This window comes from Ammospiza caudacuta, chromosome 4, assembly GCF_027887145.1.
Source record: "Ammospiza caudacuta isolate bAmmCau1 chromosome 4, bAmmCau1.pri, whole genome shotgun sequence".
Classification (NCBI taxonomy): domain Eukaryota; kingdom Metazoa; phylum Chordata; class Aves; order Passeriformes; family Passerellidae; genus Ammospiza; species Ammospiza caudacuta.
Genome location: NC_080596.1, coordinates 64549207 through 64576102, shown reverse-complemented (window position 1 = coordinate 64576102; position 26896 = coordinate 64549207). Strand labels below are relative to the sequence as shown.

The 26896-nt window shown below is 36.9% G+C and overlaps 1 protein-coding gene across 8 annotated transcripts in view; it reads left to right on the top strand.

Moving 5' to 3' along the window:
- The window catches only part of LCORL (ligand dependent nuclear receptor corepressor like), an 80408-nt gene that overhangs the window by 14386 nt on the left and 39126 nt on the right, over positions 1-26896 (top strand). For all 8 annotated transcript variants that reach the window (XM_058803306.1, XM_058803305.1, XM_058803301.1 and 5 more), the window contains exons 2-5: positions 9679-9744; positions 16377-16456; positions 16668-16797; positions 25786-26040. In XM_058803306.1, coding sequence (XP_058659289.1) covers positions 9679-9744; positions 16377-16456; positions 16668-16797; positions 25786-26040 — 531 coding nt within the window. The remainder of the gene's footprint in view (positions 1-9678; positions 9745-16376; positions 16457-16667; positions 16798-25785; positions 26041-26896) is intronic.

The following is a 26896-nucleotide window of genomic DNA, read 5'->3' as shown; positions in this document are numbered from 1 at the left end:
CACCTCACTGTGTATATGATTCCAGTTTCTGACCACTCTTTCTGTGAAGTATTTCCTTCTTACTTCTAACTTACATCTAGCTTGACGCAACTTGAGACTGTGTCCTCTTGTTCTATCCGTTGTCGCCCGGAGAAAGAGGCCGACCCCCAGCTCACTACAGCCACCCTTCAGGAAGTTGTAGATAACTTTTCCGATAACTTGTTTTTTTCGAATAGGTTTTCTTAGTGGAAAGCTGAATGTTCTTTGATTCTTACAATCCAGGAAGTGTGCAAGACCTGTTTATTTGTTAGTTGCCTCCTAGACTTTCTCCCAGATGCTGCTTGGATGTGTGGTACTGCATAGCAGTAAAACAACATTGTGACCTATTCATTGTTACAGACTCGCTGTGCACTTGACTTTTTTCTGTGGTGTAGTGAACATCTGACTAGGCCTTCAAGGAGAAGAAGAGAGTTTCTCCAACAATTCTAAACTTGTTAGGGAAAATAGTCAAACTTTTTAGTCCTCTTGTAAATCTTAAAATTATTATTAAGAAACAGACACATGCTTTAGGCACAGGATTTTCTGAAAGTGACAGTTGTTTCTATGTCTTACTCTTGGGCATTGTTCTCCTCACGTTGTAAAACACTTAAATTGATGCCAAACGAGGAAGTGGTATCTTTTACAGTCTCTTCCTCCCTCTGAATTTTCTTCATTAAGGATACAAGCTGTGAACTGATGAAATGATTGCCAGCACTGTTCTGGGTAGCAGTTGGTATCTAGGTAGCTCTGATGTAGGGTCTTGGAAAGAGAAAGGCAGGATAAGCTTCAGGCTGAACACCAATATTCACACCAATTCTATATTTAAATGTCCCAGTGCAGCAGCTGGAATTAGATTACTGTTCCAAGAGAGTTTTTAGAGAGAACAGAAATGAAGTTTTAGTAACTGTCATTTGGAGGCATTTTTCTCTCTCCCTATCCACAGAGCAGCATAGTCACTTCTGAAGTGTCTTCCTTATGCCTTTTAAATTATAAATAACACAATTCTCTCAGAATATCTGGCTGCTACATTAGAAATTAAATTTACTTTTAACCTTGGCAATGCCTGAAGGTATAGTACAAGGTGTCATGTTGGGCTCTCCTGTTTACAAGTCTGCAAGGACACATTGGCGTAGAAGATTACTTGGGAGAATGAAACTGCTTCTCTTTTTATTGAGCCTCATTTTTCTTGCTGTGATTTATAAATATCTGAACTCTAAGTTGATGCTAATTGCAGTCTTTATTTAACCTACAAAAACTTCCCCCTCCCACCCCAGTTGGCTGCCACCCTTTTCTTTAAAATTGTGAACAATTGGGGGGAGGCAGGACATTTCCTCTTTTTGTTCTGCTTCTGAGGTATGGCCAATGTCAGTCTCCTTCTTTGTATTCAACTTAATGTTTGTAACTGCTTCATGTTACAGCAAGTTCTTTTTGATGTATGTAATATTTTTCTGAAACTATATTTCATCACTGCCTCCATCCCCACAATAAAGCCCAGCACAGAGAGTTGAAAGCAAGGATTTTTATCCTAAGTGAAAAGTGAGCAGTTAGAACTGACGTGGTTCTGGGGGCTCATTTCAAGCTTTGGTCCCCCTGTCTTGCTGGCAGCAGCAGTGTCCTCAGCTGCATTAGTTCTTAGAGTCAGGATCTGCACAGAAGGAAAAGCATCATTTTAGCTATGGTTTGGAATTTGTATTGGAGTCTAAATAGAGGATTTCCTCCCTTTCATTTTGGAATCTCTGGTATGTTGGTTCCTGTTTGCTCAGGGAACTGAATCAATATGGTAAAGAAAATGAGTGTTTTAAGTTAAATGTTAGGACTTTCTATTATAAGAGAACTTTTTTAGTGCTGCAAGCAAGAAATGGATTCAAGCTAGACAGCACATTCAACAGAAGCCCCCACCCTGCTCCATTCCTATGCAGAATATGTCTTAATGTTTGAATAGAGGTATAATAATTTTTGCTTCTGTTGTCATGCTTTCTGTCTTGAATATTTTGTCTAGCAAGTTACTTTTTTTTTTGTTTTTTCTTGCCGTTTGTATAAATGGCAAAAAGGTGATTGAGTGTTTGATTACTGGTTTGTGTGTTTGTATTTTTGGAGGTTTTTTCCTCTTTTTTTATTTCAATGCTTCAGTTGTTTCATACAATAGTCAATCCTTTCCAGATTGTTGTAGTAGTAGATTTAAAAACTAATATATAAGTAAAACCAAACTAAAACAAGCCATAATCAACAATAAAAACCATGTGACTTTGAGATTTATGTCAATATATAAGCAAGACTAAGATTATTAATCCTTCTATGGTTAGGGGGGAACAGTGGGCAAAAAGGACAGCTGCTGCCCTGTGGAAGGAAGGGAGAGGCAAAAGAAGCAAACACAGATGTTAATGCTTAATTTCAATTTCTCTGTTAAACACTCTGCTCCTCTTCTATGAAATATTAAAATAACTCTCTTCTTTACAGAGTATTCTCCTTTAATAAGTTGTAAGGGAATTTCTGCTTATATCCTAATGGTGGGATAAAGATAACTAGATATAATTTAAAAATGGATGTAATTAATTTATGGGTTTTTTCAAAATTTTGAATTCAAGCTACAGAAAGCTCATAAAATATTTTCTGCATGATTCAGAGTGGTCTGATATATCAAAGAAACTTGGTGATGGCTGAGTAATAGACACATACTCTTGAAGGATTTGAGTTTCTGATGTAATTAATTTTATTTTCCTGTCAGTTGGAGACAAAAAAGGTGCAAGAGTTTGGAGCAGATAACCATTTTTCAGGTAAACCCATTCCCTTCTGTAGTGGCAAATAATGGTGGGCACCAGAGTGCAAGCTGCACCTGGAAAATACAATGTGTACTTCAGAAAGCTGTAAGTTAACATGATTAGAAGCTAAAAGATGACTCAACATGAGCTCCAAGCCCCTTTCCTGTGAAAGGGATAACTTGTAAGAAAGGCAGATGACTTTTTTAACTAAGCCAAAACAAAATACTGCTTCCTACTCTTGCACCTGAATTAATGATAAATAATATTTATCAGTAAATATTGAAGCACTATTGAGAGAGAATTTGGCAAGTGAAAGATTTTCTTTCAGGGAAGATGCAACTGGTGCTTTGTCTGCCTTGGTACATTTAAAAAGAAAAAAATTAAAGGCAGTTCTAATACTTGACAAAACCAATCAAGCTGAATTCTGTCTGTGGTATGATTGTTTTAATCCAAGGTAGCTGTATTTGTAAGACAAACCACAAAACTTCCCCCATGTATACTCCTGTACTGGGCCGAGCTAAATAGTGCAGTCATGAAAATGTACAGAATGGGGAGAAGAAGAAGTGAAATTTTTTATTTAGATGTAGTATTGTTTTGAATTGCATGCTGTTTTCAGGTGCATGAAACAGGGCAAAGTTACAAGGACAGTGGGAGGAAATAAATTTATTTTTCTCGTGGTAATGTCAGTCATGTCAGTGAGTTTTAGCTCAGAACTTTGTTTGTATGTTATACCTTGGCATGAAGCTGCTGCTACTGAAATTCAAGTGTGTGTGGGGTGGAGGGGGCAGGTAATAGAGGAGGTTGGCTTGTTGGTTGGGACACAAACCAGTGTGCAGGATCTGTCTTTCAGTCCTTACTTGTCCATAATTTCTTCCAATGTGACTTTAGATTCTGAGATTCCTCGTACAAATTATGTAATAGTCCTCATAGATCAAGAAATATCAGCTCAAAATATAGGTTGTATGACTTCAGAATGGGATTAGAACTCATGTGTCAGCTAGATAAGTGTTTAGAGGCAAATGCAGAAACTGAACTCATGAGTTCTTACCAGGTCCCTTTAACGACTGGGTAAAGTAACAGTAGCTGTTCCCACAATAAAAAATAAAAGAAGGTAGTTTAATCGTAATGCTGTGTGTGGCAATACAGTGCTCAATCTCATTAAATATAATCTTATTCTTTGGATTTTCCTAATTACATTTTAAAGATCATTTATTAAATTCTGCAACTTTTAAGAATTGAAATCAGCAGTTCTGAACCTACTTCCTCATTAGTTTTGATTTAAAAGCAAAATTAATGGGCTAAACTCCACACTGTTTAAAATGTGCAATTTTTTTTCTTCAACTTTTGTTTTCTCTGCTGAGAATATTAAATTCAGTAAATAAGGAGAATACATGAATCTTCCTCACTGATGTTTGTTACTTAACAGGGGTGAGGCCTAATTTTATGTGAGAAGTTAATTAACAAGTGTTTTGGACTTCAGTAAAACAACTTGAACTACCATAATTCAAATGTGATTCTTGGTGTAGTAAGCCACAAAATGAAGGGTGATGGAAGTAAACTTTTAGGCACACAGAATTTGGGAAGATTTCAACATACACTGCTGCTGACTTTCTTGGGTGGGTTAACAAAATTGTGTTTTACAGAGCCTCAAGGTTCTTTCTTTTACTACAGGGCCTCCAGAGGCCATAGTGCTTAAAGCTGAAAGTCTCATTTCATTGGAGTAAAAATACACATGCGTGCCCTGTCCTTCAAAGCAGTGTGCAGCAGGCTCACCCTGTGCCTAGCTGATGATATGCTGGAAAAGAAGGGAGGAAGCAGAACTTCATTTGCATGCACCCAAAATCTTCCAAATTCCTTAACACATAGAGCAACTTAGGACAATAGGATCTCATCTAAAGGGGACCTTTCACATCAGATGGAAAGTACAGCAGTAACTATGAATCAGATGAGCAATCTTGATAAGCATCTCCCTCCTTCATTTAAATATTTTCTGTCTCTGTAAGGAGCATTAATCTGCTGTTTCTTGTATGGCTTAGAAAAATATCAGACCAGAAGTGAATTTGTTTAGAAGTATTTGTGCTTTTATCTTTAAGCAGATGAACTGATAAAAAGCTTACACTTTCCTAAACTGGAAAAGCTGCGGCAGATCAGAGGAGGGGAGAGCAAGTATAAGCAAAAGGTTTTTTTAGGTGGCTGACTGTGAGGTCATTAGTGTCACTATTATAGTTTGTACAAGTTTTGGTTAGCACCTCTTGAGATTTAGTATTATTGTGTTCTAGTGCTGAGTAAAAGAACAAACAAAAATGTTTTGTTAAAATTTTAACTAAAAATTATTATATTTTAGTAAAGTGTCCCAAATATATGCTTAAAAAAAGCCTTGTAGCTAAAGCTCTAGAAATGGATTGCTTCTTAAACAGAAACATGGAAAGGGGAAGAGAAAAAAGAAACAAAAGAAGTAAAACTAGTAAAGAAACCAAAAGACAAAGGGGAAAGGAAATATATCTGCTTTTATGAAAGGGACTTTCATTTGAAAAGAACATACAAATTTAGGAGGTAATATGGCCTTATACAAGGTTAGGGGAATCAAGAAATTCATGTGATGTGGAGTGCACCAAACCTATCAATAACTTTTTAATACAACCTGCATATACATTTTAATATAACCTGCATATATTTCTGTTCCCTTTCCCAAGTGTAGAGTTAGTACTACTCCTATCTTCAGACCCACCAAGTGGTTCATTTCAAGGTGGTAGTCAAATGTCAGCTTCCATTTATTACATGATATTTTTCTTTTTTTGGCTATTTTTCTAACACATAGTCTGAGTCATTCAAATTTTTTGAAAACATACTTGCAGTCTCCATTCACTTTGAAGATGTGGGAGGGAAGGAGGAGATGGCTGTTGAATTCAACTCTGAGGCTAAAGTAACTAAAGTTTTTTCTTAGAAATTATGGAGATAAATAGCCTTTGAAATAACAATAGCCAATGTATAGCTAAACCTGTCCAAGCTCAATTTGTGTTGTATAACTGTTCAATTACTATATCTGCCTAGAATTAACCTAGACCAACTTTGCCTTAAAATTTCTGTAAATCTTCACCTGATGATTTTCTCTGGGCTTAGTGCAGCATAGACTATCCATTGCTCCCACAGCTGCAGGCTGTGGCAGTGCTGATTTGCATTACCAAATAGATCAGCACTCTGTTCCTTAAGGATCCTAGTGTCATAAGAGCTGAAGTCCTGCCTGCAGCCATGTAGTCACCTGTTGATCCCACAGGATGTTTGTTTGCCCTGTGAAAGCCTTCACCTTGGATCAACACCTGGGCTCTTATTTATTCCATTGACACCTGGTGTTGTTCAGCATTGCCCCTGTGCTCCTGTAGTTAGCTCTGGCTGCTGCAGGTCACTTCTGGCAGTATCGTGGTGGCCAGGTAGATGGGTAACAGATGATATTTTCCGCAGCCAGATAAGCCATAAGAGTTCTCTGTAACATTCTGGGTTTGGAGCGGAGGTAAGAGCTGAATTCTGTGGCAGCCAGTCTAGCTGCTGGGCAGGAGCCCCATGGGAGCTGCAGTTACTGTCCCCTCTGGCTTCCTTTTGGTGGCCTTTGCTGTGATCATATGGCAGACCTGACAGAACTTGTTCCTGGGCTCTTTGCCTTTTCGGTACCCAAATAGGGACCGATGGAAAAGAGCCCCCTTCCTGTTGCTGGAGGTCACAGCTTCAGCCTCCCTCCTCCTGTCCCATCCCAGCCCCGAGTGAGGAAAGCAGCATCCGTGGTGGGGGAAAGGTGGGAGGGAAAAAAACCTGTTCACAGCTTTATTCAGAAATACAAACTGTAAAAGCTTGTAACTGGGTTAAGAGACTCACTCTATCACAAATTTCTGCTTATGAAGACTGTTGGAGGAACCTATCTTGGATTTTAAAAGGTGTCAGACAGTAAAGAAAGGTGATTCTTTCTACATGAAAATACAATAAATTTATTAGAGAAAGAGGGAGTTTGATGGTTTGGGGTACTGCAAGTTGCTAGAGCCAAGTATTGCTTTTCAGTTTGGAGCTAGAAAGTGTCAGATCTCAAGTAACAATTTTGAAAGATCAGGTTTGGAATCAAATAGGCAATCAAACACCATGAGACAGCAAATTCTGTCAAACTTTTTTGAAGCAAAGTTTTTCCATTAGTGAATCATAAAAAGTATAAGCAAAGTGTATTTCTGACTGGTTTATGTAGGCTCTTCAGGTTCTGGAGAGTTCCAAAGCTACTACTACTGTTTGCTTAAGCATACGTACTCAAGAAGGAAAACAAAGATTATTGAACTGCTTGTGTCCAGATGGTTACATTTTAGGAAAAGGTTCATTCCGCAGTATTCATTCGTCAGCATTCATTTGTTGGCGTTTGCCAGCATTCATTTGTCAGTTCTGGAAACTAAGATACATCTTCTTGTTTAGGTTAAACTAAAATTGTATCAATTCTGCTGAAAGGTAATAGCGCTTTGTGGAGCATGGAAGCACCACAGGTGCTTTCTGGGAAAATTTTAGCCTAAGGTCTGGAAAAATATTCTCTTGATGGTCTTAGGTTGTACAAGTGTTCTTTTAAAAGATGGCATCCAGTGTCCAGAGGTGAGGAAGCAAGCGATGGGGCAGGGTAAGTCTGGTGGTTCCTTGGAGAAGTTCTGTAATACTTCAGGAAGAGAAGAGCCCTTTGGATGGGTAGGATGGAATTAAGTTTGGTGAATTAGCGAAGAAGCAGGCTGGTGTATCTTTTCCTCAGAGTAAGAAAAGAAAAAAAACCCAACAACTCCCACAGTGTGCTAATTGCTATCTTTAATACAAGCTGTATGGAAATCTGTTTGGGGTTTGCATTTTTCTGTGCCTAGCTGCTGTTTACAGAGCTGGGTTTCTGCACTCGTGGTTTTCCATAGGCAGGAGCAGGCAGTAGGGCAGGCAGGAAAGGACAAAAGTAAAGTCAGAAACAAGTGCCACCCTCCACAGGGTGGGAAGGGTGGTAGGGATCCAAAGACCAAGGAGGTTTTGGGTGCTGACTGGGATGGTAAATGAGCTTCCTGTTGTTTGACTGATAAGTCCTGAAAAATAGGAGTTGCTGTTTGCCCTTTTGAAATAGGCAGGGTTGTCTCCAAGTGCTGCTTCATTCATTTCTTTACCCAGGGACAGTAACTTGGCAGAACGGAACTAGCTGCTGACCTAAAATGGCTTACAGTGTGTAACATGAATGGCAATGCTCATGGTGTGGTTTGTATTTCCACTCTCTTGTGTTTGGAGGATTGCTATCTTAGCTTCAGCCTTCATCTCTCTTGCCTCTTTTGTCCGTAACCCTTTGAAGCCAGAAGAACAGGGAATTTGTGCAGTGCTGATAGGATGTGAATTTATATTACATTGAATCTAAGAGTTGCTGGATGATGCTTTAAAGTAAATTTTAGTGTGTGCCCGGGCTTTGGGCTTTTTGCTTTCTAGTTCTTGTAGGCTGTTTAAAAGATGTGTGTATATGTATATGTTAGAGGACAGTGGTTTTGTCATTTAATTTGTGTTGTCTTGTGGTATTATATGTAATACAAAGAAAAGTGGAAAATGAAATCCATATAGTTCAATATATAAATCCATTTATAGCTCAAATATCAGATTTGTAGAGGTTGTAATTGTTTCACAGTATAGTCCATATATTAAAATTACTTTGCAATGGAAATTTTAACAAAATCTGACTTGTCAAACCATACAGCTCCTATGTGTTAAGACAGCTTCCCTTGTCTGCTTCAAATATGGTACATATTTATTCTTCCTTATACTAGTGTACATACAATCTAAACCAAAAAGTAAATATAACTTTTGGGGAGGGAACAGGATGTTGTGTTGTCTTAAAAGACATCACATGACAAACAAATTTTGCGATTCTGAATGTTCTTTGTTGATAGAAGTTGTTTCCTGAAGATTTTGGTGTCTTTTATGTGTATGATGATGAAATAGTCGTGCAAAGTTCTGGTCTAGCAAAATAGCTACGGGCAGGCCTTTAATACTAAAGAATGAGAACCTTCAAATGCTGCTTTGAATTATCCTCTTATTTTCAAATAAGCTTATTATTTGGAAGGAGAAAGGGGAGCACTTGGGAACTGCTTCTGCATTGAACAAAACTTCTTTTATATTGATGCTCTAAATTGTCACCATATTTCATCAGTTGTCATGTGTTTTTTTGTGGGTTTGGGGTTTCAAACATTATTTATTTATCAATCATGTGATTTGCTCTGTGTCTCATCACCCTTACTGAAGTATTTAATTTTTACCAAATACCTAAACAGACTAGCTGGTAAATCTGTAAAATAATTGGATTTATCTAATCCTCCATTTTAAAACGTTTTTGTGCGGATACAGAGGACTAGAGAGCACTGTCCTGGTATCAGAAGCAAAAGAAGATTGCTTTTTTTCTATTTGTTGTAATATTAGCCTGCTCAGATTATGTAGTTTCAGGAGATCATGAGAAGTTTCTGATCTGTAAATTTTTCTTTTTTTTTTTCTTTTAATTTTTTCTTCTTTTAATTTTTTCCTCTCTCTGTCCATGACACTGATTCTCAGGCTAAGAGAGAAACTCCTTCACTTGCTTAGGGCTATGAGGCTAATCCTAGCACCTTTAGGATTCTGTGGTAGTTATTTTAAGTCTAATGAGGTTGTTGGGGCATGGCTTAATAGGCTGATTGTGGGCAGATGGCAGTTGCCTTATTTTTATCTTCTAATGCTATTGAGTAGTACTATAGTGGAAGGAGTAAATATTTGTTTGATAAATGTAACAATTTTTGGAACTGCTCTTATAATTTGAGGATACTTGTTGCCAGTTTTCTAGAATTTGCTTTCTTTTAAGAAACTTTTGATTTACCATTTTAAATGTTTCTTTTGTCTCCAGGTTTTGAAAGTATTTTAGAAGGGCTTTATGGACCAAGGCTACGAAGAGACCTCAGTTTATTTGAAGGTAAATGAGCCAGCATTTAGTGCAATGACTTTAACGTACTGTTTTTTCTTTTAGCTAAAAGTAGTTTCAAGTATATATCTTGAATTTGAAAAAGGAAATCTTCTAGTGCTTTTCTTTCCTATGTTCATTTATTAATTTTCTTGTCAATACTGTGCCTAAGCAAAGCACTAGGGAGAGTGATACATAGGTTTGTTCCCATACAGGGGAATTTGGATTAGCTAAGCTTTTCTGCAAAGCTCTCATGAAAAAGACTTACTCTTCTGGAATACTGCATCTCCTACTTTGTTTCTGAATATCCATTAGAAAGGGCAGACAAGCTGATCAGCTTCCCATTGACATTAATTGGTAAAAGGAAGGTAATGGATGCTAGTTGGGTCTTGTAGTTGTCAAGAAAGTTTATGCTTTTTATATAATCATGGTTTTTTACATCTTTATTATATGTACACCAAACTTTTAGTTTTTATAGTACGTTATGTGTGTATATATATATATGTAAAGTCACAGTACGTTCAGGCGTGTATGTATATAGACACCTTTCCCATCAGCCTTGTAAAGCCCAGCATTATTCCCAATGTTTGGTTTTGCTGGAATAGCTGTCAGTAACATATAAGTCCTTAGTTAAGTGTGGAATGATTCATCTTTCACAACATGGGGACTACAAATCAAAAATTTACTTTAAAGTATTGAAAGAATTGTTTTGCCAAGTTCATTTTATGACTTAAAGAAATGTTTCTTCTGCTATGAAACTGTAAAAATGTTCCATCTCATTTCTTCATAATTCATTTTCTGATAGTGTCATTTGTAAAGCATATCACTTACTTAGTGCTAGCACATGAGGCAGACTGGCATGTAGTGCTTAGAATACTTTTAGAACAATTGCTTTAACTTGGTTATGGTTTTGTGCCCTTCATAATGTGCAAGTTCCTTGGCCTGTATTATATGCATAACACAGTATTTTCAGGGGGAAGGGGAGGAACTTGGAATACTACTTTGATGCTTTCAGAATATTTTTTCCTTTCTCAAGCTAGACGTGCAGCTAATAAGACATAAAAACACTTAAGAAATATGTACAGTTGGATTAAAGCTTGTTTTCATGACTAGTATTTTCAACTGCTGTGATAAGCACATTTGCAAAGGAAACAGGATATTGTTATGTGTGCAGTATCTCTTTTGGTTTTTTTGAGTTTTAATTCCAATACGTTGTATGCATTGAGCTTTACACTGATTAGCTATGAGGTAGTGGCCAAAGTCTAAGCTAAGTTAAAGGGCATGATACCCTACGCCATAAAGTTTATATTGCTCCTTTAGAGTTCATGTGTGCAGGTATTTGAGCTTAGGGGTAAAGTTTTAACTTCTTTGCCTCATGCTGTTGAAGATTTCTTACCTACTTAAAATCTAATATTTCCATTGCTTGCATATCTTTGCTATTTGATGCCCTTTTGACTTTGTCTTGAAAATTAAATTTGTGTTTATCTAAAATGCAACATCTCAGAGCTAATTTTTTTTCAATTTCTGAAAATTTTTGTCAGTAATGTGCAAGAGTTCTTCAACAATTAATGCCTATTTCCATGTCTGAGGCATCTGTAAAATTGATTTTAGTTCTGGAGCCAACTGCTGCAGAACTGCTGGTAGGTTGGGATTCCCACCTTACCTTACTCTTATTTTTGGTTCATTTTTATAGATATAATATCTGTAAATTCAGTAATGCCATGTGAAATAGTTTATATTTGGTACAGTAGAGGTCAGTTCTATCATTAGTATAGTATGCAGGGCTATTTCTGATTTGAAGTCTGAATTTTGTTTTAAAGATTAATACAGAACTCTCAAGTAAAATTTGTACAAAATTTTCCAGTGTCCTAAGTGTCACATTTCATTTCACAGGTAATGAAACCAAGATACAAAGTAAATAATTTGCCTTACTTAAAAAATATGGCTGGTGGAATTAGAACTCAGGTTTTCACACTCTAAGCAATGTGACTGAATTACTGCATCTTTTAGGCTGTTTATTTTCCTCATCATAACCACTGAACTAATACTGTCAATATGCAATATTATGGCTCATTAGCAGCAAGAGTGTGTTTCCTCAAACATCCCTCAAGACATTATGTAGCTTTCTTGTGCAGAAATATGTGAGAATTGGCTGAAATGTTTTCTGCTTAGATACAATAGCATTTTATTCTCTTGTGTTGTTGGCTTTATCTATTGTGACATGAAAAAGATCAATAATGTGCATAAAATTTAACATGATTGATATATTTCCTCCTTAGTTCTTTCTTGAAATAGTATTTGATTTATAGATTAAAATATTGTATTGTATTAAGTTACTTGAGTGAATAATAAATTGCAATGGCAAATCTAAATGCTAAAAGGTACACTTCACTTTTACTAGACTACTACACTTTTCCAAGAAAATACCTTTTAAACATTTTTTTGTGTCTTGAAATTCTTTTATATGTAGGATTTACTCTGTAATTGCTAAAGTGGTTCTTGTCACTGTTATTCAGCACCAGTTTGTTTTCCTGACTGCTTGGGTTCTGCAGCTTCTGCTTGCAGAGGGGTCAAGTTCTGTTTCTTGGCATCTGACCTTGGTTCAAACTCTGAACTGAGACTATGTCATTGAATCTTTAGGGTTTTCTAATCCTTTCCTCACACCCATTTTCAGCTAAGTAAATTCACATATAAATTGTTGTTCTTTACATTCTACTTATGGATAATTAGCTAAACTGTTAAAAAGCTGCTCCTCTAATCAGGTGGTATGTGTGTACTTTCTTTTGGGGGGGATTTTGTGCTGGAGTTCTGTTCTCTTAACCAGTGAGGAAAAGCTTTGTCTTGTTGGAAAAAAGCAGCTCCCAATGCTCTTTCTCTGCCAGGAAAAAATCATCTTTATACAGGACAAAAGCTTTTATTTTTCCTTATGTTCTTTTGGACTATTTCTAGTAGTGAAAACTTTTATTTGAAACACAAATCTAATAGAATTGGAGGTTTTATGAAGTTAAAAATATGAAGGATTTGATAAATACTTCAACTGTTTTAATGTACTTATTAGGAAGCAGTAGTGCTGTATAAAAAGGAAGGCAGTGATATGTTCAAAATTGTCACAAATAGCTGGAAAATCTTTTCGGACATTATTATAATGAGAAAATACTGGTAAGTAAGAGATGAATTCTTAATTTTGATTTTGATGAATTTTTAAATTTTATTTTGTATTTAGATTTACTAGACAATTATTTCATATTTTAAGATACAAACATGGAATCTGTTTAGTACTACAGATGTCTGAATTAATTTACTTAATTTTGCATTACTTCTTGGGAAAAGTGGTTTTGGGAAACACAAATGCGAGCCTATTAAGAAATGAAAAAAATTATTTTTTGTCAAAGTTCACCAATTTATTCTTAATAAATGGAAATAAGTTTAACACCTTTGTGCTAAACAGGTTTGGTTTCAAGTAGTGATCTGTACTGTGATTAGTATTAAAATGCTGTTTTCACAGTTTTAGCAACTTTTCTCATGAGCTAGCAAGCATTACAGGTTGTCTGCAAATCTTTCATCATGTGACCCCAAGCATGATAAAATGGGGAGGGAAGATGATCCTCATCCTAAATTCAGTGCAGCTGGAGGAAACTTTGTTCAGCTTAAAGTGCTGTCTGTGCCTCTGATTTTTCTGCAAGTATGGCTGCCTATCTGTAGTTAAAAACTTAATACTGATATCAGGATGTTTCCTGTGGGGGTGACCTGAGACTGTCTAACATTTGATATATCTTGTATATACCTGATATCACTTTTGCTTAGCTCACTGGCAGACTTAATAAGTCTTGTACATGATTTATATTGCTTTAAATAAAGGGTTTAGTGTTATGTAGAGCTGAAGTGTCTCAAGGTTTGATTTTTTTTTTGGCAACACACAAGGATTGCTCTCTAGTTTGACTTTTACCAGTGGAAATTCAGGATTCCAAGGCAGAAGAACTTCTCTGAAAGTATAAAGCCTGTCCTAAAGTTAGGTGTAGAATCTCAAGGTTCATAAATAGAGTTTTCATGGTTGCAAGAAAAACAATGAACTTGTTGTGAGGGAATAGTGTTGTTTTTATGCTGTGGACATCCTAAAGGAATAGCTCTAATGGGCTGGGACAGGTAGATTAATTCAGCAAAAATGACTCATTATCTCTTGGTACTGTCCAGCCAAGAAAAATACCATGTCTGTTTTTAAACATCAGCTGTCCAATCTGTAAAAATTGCTCTTTTGCATCCCTGAAAGCATATAATACAATAATACAGAATTCTGTTCTAAATCAATATTTGAGAGCTGAGCAAACTAGATTTAAGTAATAATAAGGAGTTACTTACGTTATGTTTGTGCTCAACTGAAGAACCTTTATTTTTCAGAGTAATTTTATTCTTATTTTGCCTTTTTAATAATATCTTTGAGAAGAAGTAAGAGGTCAGCAGTTGTGGGAAGAGGGTGGAGGACAGTGGGCAGTGGGAAACAACCCTGCAGACAGCAAGGTCAGAGAAGGAAGAGGGGAGAGGTGCTCCAGTTACTGGAGCAGAGATTCCCCTGCAGCCCTTGGAGAAGAGCATGGTGAAGCCTGTAGAACCTGCAGCCCACAGAGGACCGTGTGGGAACAGATATCCACAGTGCAGCCCTTGGAGGACCCACTGGAGCAGGTGGAGATGCCCTGAAGGAAGCTCCAGCCTGTGGAGATGCCATGCTGGAGCAGGCCTCTGGCAGGAACTGCAGCTCTAGAGAGGAGCCCATGCAGGAGCAGCTTTTCTGGCAGGAGCTGTGGGTCTGTGGAACGGTCTGTTCCTGAAGGACTGTGCCCTGTGGAAAAGACATGTATTAGAGCAGTGCATGAAGAGCTGCAGTTGTGGGAAGAACACTGGAGCAGTTTGTGAAGGCCTGTAGCCCATGGGAGAGACCCCAAGCTGGAAGCAGGGAAAAAAGAGAGGGAAGTGGCAGAGAGGAACTGTTATGAACTGAGAGTAGCCTGTTTCCCTTCCTCCATGCACTCTTGGGGTGGGGGAGGAGGTAGAAGAGTCAGGAATGAAGGAGTGAAGCTGAAGCCTGGGAAGAAGGGGTGGTAAGGTGGTTTAGTGTTTTCCCTTTCTTATTATGCAAATCTGTTTTTATTGGCTATAAATGAAATTGATTCTCCCCAAGTTGAGTCTGACTTCCCTGTCACAGTAATTGGTAAGTGATCTCCCTGTCTTCATCTTGACCCTCAAGTTTCTCCCCCTGATTTTCTCCCCTACCCTCTTATTTCCTCACCCCTGCCCTATTGAAGAGGGGCAGTGGATTGAGAGCATCAGTGGATTGGGAGATTGGCAGCCAGCCAAGATCAGGCTACTATCATGTGCTATTGAAAGCAGATAATCTCAAGAACCTCCCTAAACAGAACTGACTGTAATTTAGTGGTATGGAGAAAAGGAGGAAACATACCTGGTAACTAATAATGGGAGTGAAAAAGTTCTTTAGGTTGTAAGCACAGGAACAGGATGGAGAAGACCTTGGTGTTGTAGTTAGTCATATTTAGATTCACTTGCCAAAGCACTGCAGCTACAATAAAGGCTGCTGCATAGCTAGGATACTGTAGGAAAAGTACTGCCTGCAGTGTAAGGAAGTCTGGTGTATAGGTAAAAGACATCATCTTGAGATCTTGCTCCCTGTGTTCAGGAAACAGGTGTTCAGCTGAGACTTGTGCAGAAGAGATGGAGTTGAATCTCGTGAGGAAGAGCAGGTGGACTAAATTAGTCACAAAATGAAGTGTTAAGGGGATAATGAAGGTCTCTGTAAATGCATCAAGGTGCTAAATACCTAGTTATTGTTCATGGGTACAAGAATAAAATTGCCACAGAAGCAAACTGGAATAAGTTGCCATATGCAATTTTTAAACAAGAAATTAGAAGCTTTATTTTAACTACTAGCACAGTTGATTTGGGAAAAGTTTTAAAGTAACTGGTGTTTGTGAAGAGAAGGGTATTCACTGAAAACTCTTAATTTTTGAAATGGAGCTTAATTTAAAGAAGGTAGATATGTGTCTCCATTCAGTAGAAGATGGGACTTGATATAGGCAATGTTAAGTTTAAGTCCTGCATTCCCTCTAGACCAGAGAACCTTTTCTGATAAAGCATATAAAGGTACATTTCTAGATGAATCAAGTGCTACAAGCCAGTATAAGGCTTGGATTTACATGTAGTGATTATATGAAATCAATTAAAATACTGTAAGAATAATGCATGTAGCTCACATGGTAAGGAGTCTGTATCCTAATTCTTAGCTTAGTTTACCACAAGTTTGCAGACTTGAGTTAAAAAGAATGATGCCTGCAATTCAGAGCTTTCTTTGCAGTATTCAGATGCCTCTAGTAATTATGACAGATATTTAACTGAATGACACGAGTTTACCTTTTCTTCTAAGGAAAGCACTCTCTGCTATTATTAAATTGAGCTGTAAAAGCCAGACAAGAATTTGAAAATATCTGAAGTATTGAATATTACTGAATGCACTGTACCAATAAATATATATCATATTAGTAATGGAATTTATTTAAGAGAATTTTAGGAAATGTGTGTTGTTCTCAAAATCCATTTTTGCTTGTTTAAAACATCTAGCTTTCTTTTCTTCCTTTAAGACTGTGAGCCAGAAGAGCTAACTGACTGGTCTATGGATGAGAAATGTTCCTTTTGTAATTTACACAAAGAAACAGCCAGTGTAAGTATGAGCATTATATTAAATATTACTCCCCAACACTAATTTTCAGTTCAGAGAATTGAATTTTGCAAATAAGTTAATTCCACATTTTGACTCAAGGTAGTTTGATTTTAGTGGTTCTATTCCATTCAAAGCTCAGTAATTTAATTGTATATTTTACTGCCAGCTGACTAACTTCTGAAAGATGTAATGATCTTGCTATGTTTTCCAGGATCGTGCATCAGTTTTCGGCTCTTCACAGTCAACGCCTACAGAGGAACTGTCATCTCAGGGCCAGTCCAACACTGATAAGATTGAATGCCAAGCAGAAAACTATCTAAATGCACTCTTTCGAAAGAAAGGTAATAAAAGCATGTCTTTTGTATTATGAAAAATCTGGAAGAATCAAATTATACAGGGTTAATTTTGTTTCCTCAGTAATTTTTTTTTAATCTACTGAAACAGATGTTTCTGCTGTTTCTCTTTTTTATTCCTTTGGTTTTTCTTAATCTTTTTCTCACTTGAATCATCAAATGAAGTGCTACCCTTCCTACTTGCCATTCCTCTGCGTCCTCTTGCAGTATGTGTCATTCTTTTGAATCCTTGTTCATAAGTTGCATTGGATTTTTCTTTTTACCATGAGCTGCTACTTTGTTTTCATGCCAACCTCAGGTGTCATTCTCTGGAATCCGAAGCATTTAAACATTTTCTGTTCCTAAATTCTCACTTCTGGTTTTCAATGGGAAACACATTTTAGGCAACAGAATGTGCTTTGCAGATTGCAAAATAGAATTTGGGATCTTCTTGCATGCAAACTTCAAATACATCCAAATTGGAGGTTAAAACTTCTTCTCAAAATGCAGTATTTAGTAGGTCATTAATTCTTTGACTGTTCTTATTCTTTCCTCTATCATCAAGTTAGAGCAGTATATATGAGTGAATGCTAAATCAGCTTATTTCATGAATGTTACTTGGTTTACTCGCTGTCCACAAAAGCAGAAATAGTAATTTTCTTCCTTAAGTTCTTGTGAATGAAGAAATGTGAATCAAGTTACTGTGAATGCGGTAACTACATTTTTAATAGATTTTTCTTGAGTTTAGTATGTGTGTCAGAATAGCTGAGTATGGCTAGGGTGACAGCTCTCTTGCTTTTGACAGAGTTAGAGTCAGACACTGTCTCCATAAGTGGGAGAAAAAAGCAAAGTTAGTTTTCTCCCTTTTAAATTGCTGTAGCAGGAGAGATTATTATGCCCTTGAACCTGGGGTATGTAAAATCTTCTGTACAGACTTGTCTACTCAGTCTATGTTTTACTTTTTCCCATTTTAAAGAACTGAAATGGAGTGCAACAGCATTTTGAGTGCATCCTTTGGACTCTTGGCTTTCTTTCAAGCTAGCTATTTTCCATTTGAAATAAAATGTCCAATGAAGTTGGCACCTCATTACTTCTTAAAGTCTTATTATATTTTCCTCACAGGCCCAATTGTGTGGCATCTACCTAGGCAGATATTTTAATTCCTTCAAATTTCTACTTTGTCAGATCTCTTCTTGGTCTTGACGTGTACAATGTTATTTAGTGTTTGCCTGCTTTATGCTCCTGCTGCAGATGATCTCTTTTGATACTCCTTGAGAGGAACTTCTATCATGGGAGAAGTGAAACTTGGCATGACCTCACCTTAGTGGTGTGAACGACTTCTAAGTGAAGCTTCTCACAAAGAACATTTGGCTTTCAGCATTTTCTTTCGGTTTGATCTGCCAGATCAGTAATGCTAGGTTAAAGAGGTTTTGTCTATTGAAAAATGAAACTTCCAGTTGTTTTTGTGATTCTCTGAAGTACTTCTGTATTCTTGGGTAAGAATTTACTAAGAATATTGCTTCAGTTCAGGTTTTAGCAGTCTTTAAAGTTGTTCAAATTACAGGAAGTGAAAAGGAAAAAAATAGTAAAGGGCACGTGAAACCAATTTATGAGGTATTCAAGTAACTGGTTTGGATTTTAGGACGAAGATGAAGAGTTTTACTAAGAAAGTCCCAAGTCTGCTTTCTGAATTTTTATAGGTTTTTGAGTTCAAGTATCAACTTATGAAGAAAGGAATAAAAAAAATTTCCAGTAATTGTTTAGCTAAGGAATGGTTAGCTAAGGAATAGATCTTATACCTGGTCCCAAACCAGATGTTCTTTTGTTGTTAGAAAATTGTGGAGTTCTTGGCTGGCTGTATTTAAAATGGAGTAACACTTGTTAGGATTGCAAACTCCTCAAGATGATCTACTCTCTTGGTATTGTAGCTAATTTAGGCCTCTAAAGACCATTGAGCAGATTAGAGTTCATTTCTTGGTCCCATTAATCTTTTATTTTGAAGAAATTTATATATGGCTTTTTTAATTTGCAGACTAGTTTGAGGGGATTTGATTGTGGGTTTGGGTTTGGTTTGTTTTTGTGTTTGTTTTTTTTGTTGTTGTTGTTTTTTTTTGTTTGTTATTTTGTTTGGTTTTTTTTGTATCAGGAAGCTTGTTCAGAAGATCGCAAAACGTGCCTATTTGTAGAATCTAGGACAAAAGATGATAAACTCCTGCCAAAATGGGCAAACTCTTGAAATGCTGTAAACAGCTAAGGTCTTCCCATTAGGAACCCAACTTCACTAGGTATTAGTGAGAGACCAGTTTTGTAGTCAGTTGTCTGTAGGAAAGTCCTGTGCTCAGCAGACACGTCAGCAAATCCAAAGTTCTTGTCATCAAACACTGATTGTTGCCATTAAACAATATGTGTGAAACCCAAATGCTTTCTTCCCAAGTATGGCATCTCTCTACCCTTTTGGTGGTGTAAGCAGAGTAAACTTAGATTGGTGCTTTTCCACTTCCACAATGCTGAAGTTCAGCTGTTCTGTTTTGTTAAGGGAAAAACACAGTATGCTTTAAAAATACATATAGGTCCTTTTTTGATATGAGTATTATAGAGTGTGACATATGATCATTGTTATATCATAGAATCACAGTTGTTTAAAAGCTTGATCAGACATTTTGTTCATGGACTTAATTTTCTGTATTTCTTGTAATACCATTGTGTGTTCTTGGAAGCTTATTTTTCCATGCAATATTAATGTGACCTCTTTAAACAAAACCAAAGAAAAAGAGTTGTGAATCAGGTTCTATCTTCAGGAGAGATGATCCACCAAGAGACAACTGAGACATGAGAAGCTCATGTAGAAGTTAAGGAATTTAGGCACAGAATTATAGAGGGAATGTTTGAGATTACTTGAATCTTTTCAGATTCTCTGGGCTGCTGTGTCAAGTATCTTCAATGCCATGTTTCCCATCCCAAAGTAATTTTCCTGTAAGCTTTTTAAATCTCTTTACTATTTCTAGATATCCTTGTTATGTTCTAAAATATTTCCTTTCACAAATATGGCTTTGTTATACCATACCATATACCTGAATTTAACTTTGAGTTCTTCTGTTCTTTTAGTAGTTTCCTTTGGGTTGTGCAACTGTCACAAGCTGCTTATGCATCTTGTACAATGTATATTTAATTTAGCAAACCTATGACGTGCACACATTATCTCAGACTAAATGTAACCATGCACACATTATCTCAGACTAAAAAAAAGTGTTACGTTCTGAGGTGTAGTTTTGAGTTGCCCACTCTACTTCATCCAAAACTAGCTGCAGTTTCTTTTGATTATCAATCTTAAGAAATCTAATTTGTCCTTTCAAAATCTGGATGATTTTCTGTAATCACTGACACAGTTTGTACAATAAACTTCTTTGACAGACAGCTTTGCTGCCCCTCTTAAATTTCATCAGGAAAGAATGTTTAGTGGGGTTTGCGCTCCTTTCTTAAGGAGATACTTTTTGTGTTGACCACCTACCTGGCATTGTTACTTTCTTCACTGATTCTACTTTTCTTGATAATTTCTATTACATTTACTAGGATTCATAGAAATATGACTGGATATACAATAGTGAACATTGCAGCCTGAGTAGAGGAAGAAAAAAGGTGAAATGTTTATGAGAACAGAAGAGTTAACTTACTCCTTCTGTTTGTTGGTTGGTCAAGTTAGCTGAACTAATCATGATACATGCCTCAGAATAAATAATTGTATTCCTGTTGTAACCTGAGCAATTTTGCAAGTAGAACTAAGAACTTCACTGGGACAGTTGGGTGGCTGTTGAGGTGGGGTTGTTAAAATAAAATGTGGACTTTTTGTGAAAAGGGTGAATTTATGGAGTGAATTCATGAAGCACACTGAGAAGCAATCGTGTGTTCTTAGTCCTTCTCCTCACACAACTGAATTGCAGGTACAAGGGGGATTGTGATTCCCTGATGCTTTTCACTGCCTTTTGGCATTGTGTCAGAAGACAAATTCCGTTAAAAGGTTGAGCTTGTAGTGAAAATATACTGGTTTTTGATTAATGGAATACTGTTGTTCAACACTATTTTGGGAGCTTTTAACTCATTGTTCATTGTCCTGACGGACAAATCTGTCACCATAGGCATTGCAGTCTAGTGATCCCACATAATGTTAATGTGCAGAATAGTTAACAGTATAGGTTTGAATAGTTACAAGCTCGTGCAGCACGTAAACTGAGGAATTATTAATCCTAAATATGATCTTTGAATTAAAATAAATCATTGCAATTAGTCATAATTATATTACATGATTACTCTTTTCTCTTGTATTCAGACTGTTACCTTCACAATCAAAAGCAGAAAATATCAGATTCCATCACACAAATTCAGTCCTCTTTTATCCTAATAACATCAGGTCTGCAGACCTTTAGAGACTGTTCTACTGGATTCAAATTATAGGTTATACATGGACTAAATACAGCTGCCTTGTATTTTATAACAACTGTCAAAACCAGAGTTTTAAACAGATGTAGGCATGCAAATTTAAAACTTTGCAAATTTTTCCTATAGTCACAACTCGTAATAAGACATCTTCGAAAAAAAACCTATTCAGGTCATACCAAGTATATCTGGTGCCATCTGCTGATAACAATTAAGAAATATTTGGTAGTGATAGTAAGTTCAGAGTTCTAACACCTTTCTTGCCCAAAATATGTTTCATTGGATTTTAAAATTTTATATGACTAATTACTAATTTCTCATGCGTAATGGAAAATTACTACTATGAATCACAGGATGGGTGAAGTATTTTCCCATGTTGTGGGGAACAGACTGGCCAATGAGATGCTGGAGAGCAGCACTGCAGAAAGGGACTTGGGGGTCCTGGTTGGTGGAAAGTTGAACATGAGCCAGCAGTGCCCTGGCAGCCAGGAGGACCAGCCCTGTCCTGGGGCATCAGGCACAGCATGGCCAGCTGGGCAAGGGAGGGGATTGTCCTGCTCTGCTCTGGGCTGGGACAGCCTCACCTCCAGTGCTGGGGCAGTTTGGGGTGCCACAGTATAAGAAAGACATCAAGCATTAGAGAGTGTCCAAAGGAGGGCAACAAAGATGGTGAGGGGTTTTAAGGGGAAGCCATACAGGGAGTGGCTGAAAGTCACTTGCCTTTTTCAGCCTGGAGGAGACTGAGGGGAGACCTCATTGCACTTACAACTTTCTCTTGAGAGGAAGTGGAGGGGGCAAGCACTGATCTCTTCTCCCTGGTGACCAGTGACAAGACCTGAGGTCAACCTCAGTCCCAAAGCTGTGCCAGAGAAAGTTCAGCTTGGACATTAGGAAAACATTCTTCACCAGAGGGTGGTTGGGCACTGGAACAGGCTCCCCAAGGAAGTGGTCACAGCACCAAGCCTGACAGAGTTCAAGAAGCATTTGGACAATAATCTCAGGCACATGGTATGACTCTTGGAGATGTCCTGTGTGGGGCCAGGAGCTGGACTTTGATGATCCTTGTGGGTCCCTTTCATCTCAGGATATTCTAATTTTAAGACAGGGTCAAAGTCTTTACAGTGGTGCATAGCAGGATAATGACAGACTGTAAACAAGTTGAAATGAAAAGTTTTTTTTAATGTAAGGAAAAATGAGGACAGGCAAGCAGTAGAACATGTCACCCAGAGGTTGTAGAGTCTTCCATCCATGGAAGTATTCCTTACCTAACTAGGTAAAATCCAGAGGAATTCACTTTGACCTCAAAGATGACTACTTTGAATAAGCAGTTTTACTAGAGACTTCCCAAGGTACTTCCACCATGATTTACAGGTTAATGATTTGCAATACAGAGCAGTCAATGTGATAGCAGCACTATTTGTATTTTTGGCAGATTCGTCTACCTGAGTCTTTTCAAACCCTTTTGATTGAATATGCATTTAGCAGCAAGAGGAGTTCAAATGCAACCCCAACCCAGGAGCACACCTTTCAGAGTATATGCTCTTAGATAGACACACATCACCCCCTCATCATGTTACTTTTTTAGAGTAAAATAACTTAAAATCTGTGAACTACCAATAGCTGCAGCAGTTGAATATATAAGAAATTCTGCTGCATTTATTCTTCATAGGGAGTTTTTGGAAATCATTGCAAAAAAATTAGTATAATTCTAAAGAAATTATTATAAGAACAAAAAAACAAATCCTTTATTATTCTGACTAGGTGAAAGATGACTTTGCTCCTAAGGGAAAAGCTGACTTCTCCTGCAAGTGTCTGAAAGCAATACATGCTTGACTGTTACCAGTGCAAAGAGTCTAAAGTGGAATAGAAAGGCAGTAAAAACTTGACTGAATTAGTTTTGTCTTGCAGTTTTGTAATAATTAATGCAGAGGATGATGATTAATAAGGAGAAATCTGTTCCAGGCTGTTGTGTTTTCCTGCTGATGGAAGGTCCCTTGTACTTGCTGGTCTTTTGCTCCTAAAAGGCACAGATCACACCAGGATGTAAAATCTCCCATTTGCATTGATGATCACCTGTTACCCAGAAGTTATCCAAGAAGTTTTTCTTGTGTGCATGCAACAAACTAATTGCTCCGTATAAGTAGGGTCATTCCAGACCCTGCTCAGTCTTGATAATATTTTGTAGAATTCATTTTCTATGAGTTTCTGATTATAGGCAGTCAAATTTTTGCATTTTCAAGCTTAAGCTGTTGATCAGTAGATTCCATTGTCTGGAACTACCATTTCCCTGTCATGCAAACAATTTTGTTCCTAGATAATTCAATTATTTAATTTCATCTCTTAACTTTCTGTATTCTTTTCTTGTATTTTGCATGTGCATCAGTACTGTACATCTATTGTCTTACTGTTCCAGTATCTGTTGTTGAATTTTTTTTCTTTACTTCTAAGTGTGTCTCTAGGATGGTAAACTCCAGTTGAACATTTATTGAGTTCATTATTTAGGAATCAGGAATAGGTATGCTCTGTTTATATTGCTTTGCCTGGAGGTTACATGGTGGGGAAAGATCTTTGTAGGTATCCTCCATCATTTAGAATTTTACCTCATATCTCTCTTCAAGAAACACCTGTCAATTTTAGGTATTTTGGTAGAGATCTGGTTGAAAGATTGTTGGAAGCTAGAGCTTTAACCATAAGCAGATTTGGTTTGTCATGCCTCGGGTAAGTTCTCTTGAAGCCAAGATGTTTTTAAAATGCTGGAGCTTCACTGTACCTCATCAAGCACTGTGGAGAGGCTGGCCAAAAGGTCTTGACAGGAAGCAGCTGAGCAGTGAGTCAGCTGCCCTCTCGTGTGCTATAGACAGAGATCTCATAGGTGCAGGTTTGTAATTCCTTGCAGTGCTCTGTTGGTGAAAATGATTTCTCAAAATGGAATATGTTTTAAATAAACCTGAAACAAGCAAGCAAAAAAATCTTCTGTGCATTCATCCTAAACCTGAGCAGCATTCCTTGATCAGTGCTGGCAGTCACTCTCTTGATAGTTGATGGATAAAGCTTCATTGGCATAAAGCACTTGAGCAAGTATGCTGTGTGATCCTCCAAACTTCCTGTTAGGACATGTACCCCATGTACCCTTTGCATGCAAACATCTACCCAACCCAGCCCTTCCAGTTTCTTCACTTCCATGAAAAAACCCTTCAGTTTATCATCTGTTTTATTTGTTTCAGATTAACTTTATTATCCCAGTAACTACGGAGCCATGTCCTTTGGTATTTCCTCCAGGCAATCAGGCTCACCTAAAAGCTAATTCATGTTCATTGCTTTCACACTTGCTTTAAATCCCTCTCCTTTCTTGATTGAAAACTGTTTCACTCACTACCTATGAACTATGGGCAGTGGTTAGTATATTGAAAAGGATATTTGTGTGGAGATGTGTAGAGTTGAAGGGAGGAGTGAGGTAATGAAGTAAGTACTACTGCTGCCAGTTTAAGGGAAAACACAGATCTCCGAGTATGGCCAGTTGTACTTGTCCTGTGAAATGGTGTGTTGCAGTCATCAGTGCAGTAGCACAGCTTACTTTAACTTTCTTAATTACATTATTTATGCTAAGTTATATTTTTTCTGTTGCTTCTGTTAGGATTCTTTTTGGTGATTCATAGTTATGGTTTCAGCTGTGCTTTTTAGTAAGAGGTTTAACTTTTTTCTAGCTGATAGGTAGCATTAAAATAAAGTAATATATATCACATTTGATCTTTTTTTCTTTGTTTTGTTTCTAAAATGAGATACTTTTTTCCATTGAAATGTTACATACACAAGCAGAAGTAGAATATAGTTAGTTTAGAATGGGAAATAAAGCTTTTCTTCCAAGTGTTTTATTTCTCGCACTTTGAAAATGTCCTGAAAATCCTGTAAGATTTTACAATAAAAGCTTTAAACTTTGTTTGTATTCAATTGCTTGTATTACTACAAATTGTATGGGACATTTCAAGTAGCATCATATCAGTTCTGACATTTCAATCCTGAACCTACAATAAGGATTATAATCTCAAGAGTGGAACACAATCTTTTTGCTTTTTTTTTTTTTTAAGACCAGTTCCTCAAAAGTCTAACTGTTCTATGTAATGAAGAGAACTAGTCTAAAATTATTTTTGTTGTTGTTCTTTGAAAGTAACTTCTTTCTGTATTAATCCATATTTTATTTTACTTCCATGGTTTGTTTTCAAAATGCTTTATTTTCAAAACTGAAAATGAGCAGTCTGTAAATGAAAATTCAGCTCATTTGCCATTAGTACAGATTCTGAGTCCCCTAAGTAATGCAACCCCACATACTCTTACTTGCATACTATGATAGAGGAGTAAGGTAAGAATTAATGATCTATGCTAAATGTTCTTTCAAGTGAGTTTCAGTTAGGAATGCTCATTAAAAAAAAACTGATAGAGATCTGAATTAATATGTTTGTTACACATGTACTTGTTTAACATTTGTGTGCTTATATGAAGTATTTATTATAAGAAAAGTAGATAATTTTGGTTCTTAATATATCTGATGCCTCTGTTTTTTATTTCTAGATCTTCCTCAGAACTGTGATCCTAACATTCCCCTAGTTGCTCAGGAATTAATGAAAAAAATGATCCGTCAGTTTGCGATTGAGTACATTTCAAAAAGTAGCAAAATTCAAGAGAACAGAAATGGTTCATCATTTGAACCAAGTCTGATGTGTAAAAGTATCCAAATGAACCAAACGGAAAACTCCCTTCAGGAAGAACAGGATAGCCCTCTAGACCTCACTGTGAATCGAACTCAAGAACAGAATACTCAGCAAGGTAAATTTCTATATCTGATAATCTGTGTTTTGCTGTCATTTATTTATTTTATGGTGTCTTATTCCCTTGAAAAGTAAATGTCCATGTCAAATGAAAATATTTTTCATATTGTGTGTTAGCGGATAAGCATTCTGATTTCTTAGTGCCCGTGTTAAACAAGTGGCATTGGAATTTTTCAGTTTTGGAATACTGAATTTAAGTCCTCTCACCTGTGCTGTCACAGGTGACAGTGGTTCAAAATTTTGTTGAAGAAATGGCTGTCTGAGAAAAGAGAAAAAGATGCAGGGATTACATGGAGCAAATGTCACTCAGTCTCTCTCAGCTCTTGAGCACTTTGATTCTTTAAATACGATCTGGTTAGAATGATGGGAAGAGAAGATTGATCTGGGAGAAAATTTCCTTACTTCATACCTTAATCATTACAGATCAGTGCGGCTTTCTTAACTGAAGTAAAGCTAGAAAAATAGTCTGTCTCACTATCACTTACAAAAAGGAAATAATTTCTTTGCCTCAAGGAATATTGCTATCCAAAACTGGTAACAGTATAATCACAAGAATGATTTGGACTTTCAACTAGATTTGGATTAGCAGCAGTTTTTAGGAAGGGTTGTGACTGTCATGCGCAACTGAAAGCAGTGGCAAAAGCAGCTTTTGTCTTTTACAGATATCAGGGTATGTGTTTATCCTGTAGTATTGCAGACCAAAGGGAAAAGTTGACCTGTATGCACCATACTAAAAAGTATGGTACCATACTAAAAAAGTTGAAAGAAGCCAGAACTAAGTTTGTTTGGGTTTTTTGTTTGTTTGTTTATTTTAATGTGCATTAGTACATTTGGTATCTATGTACCTAATGATT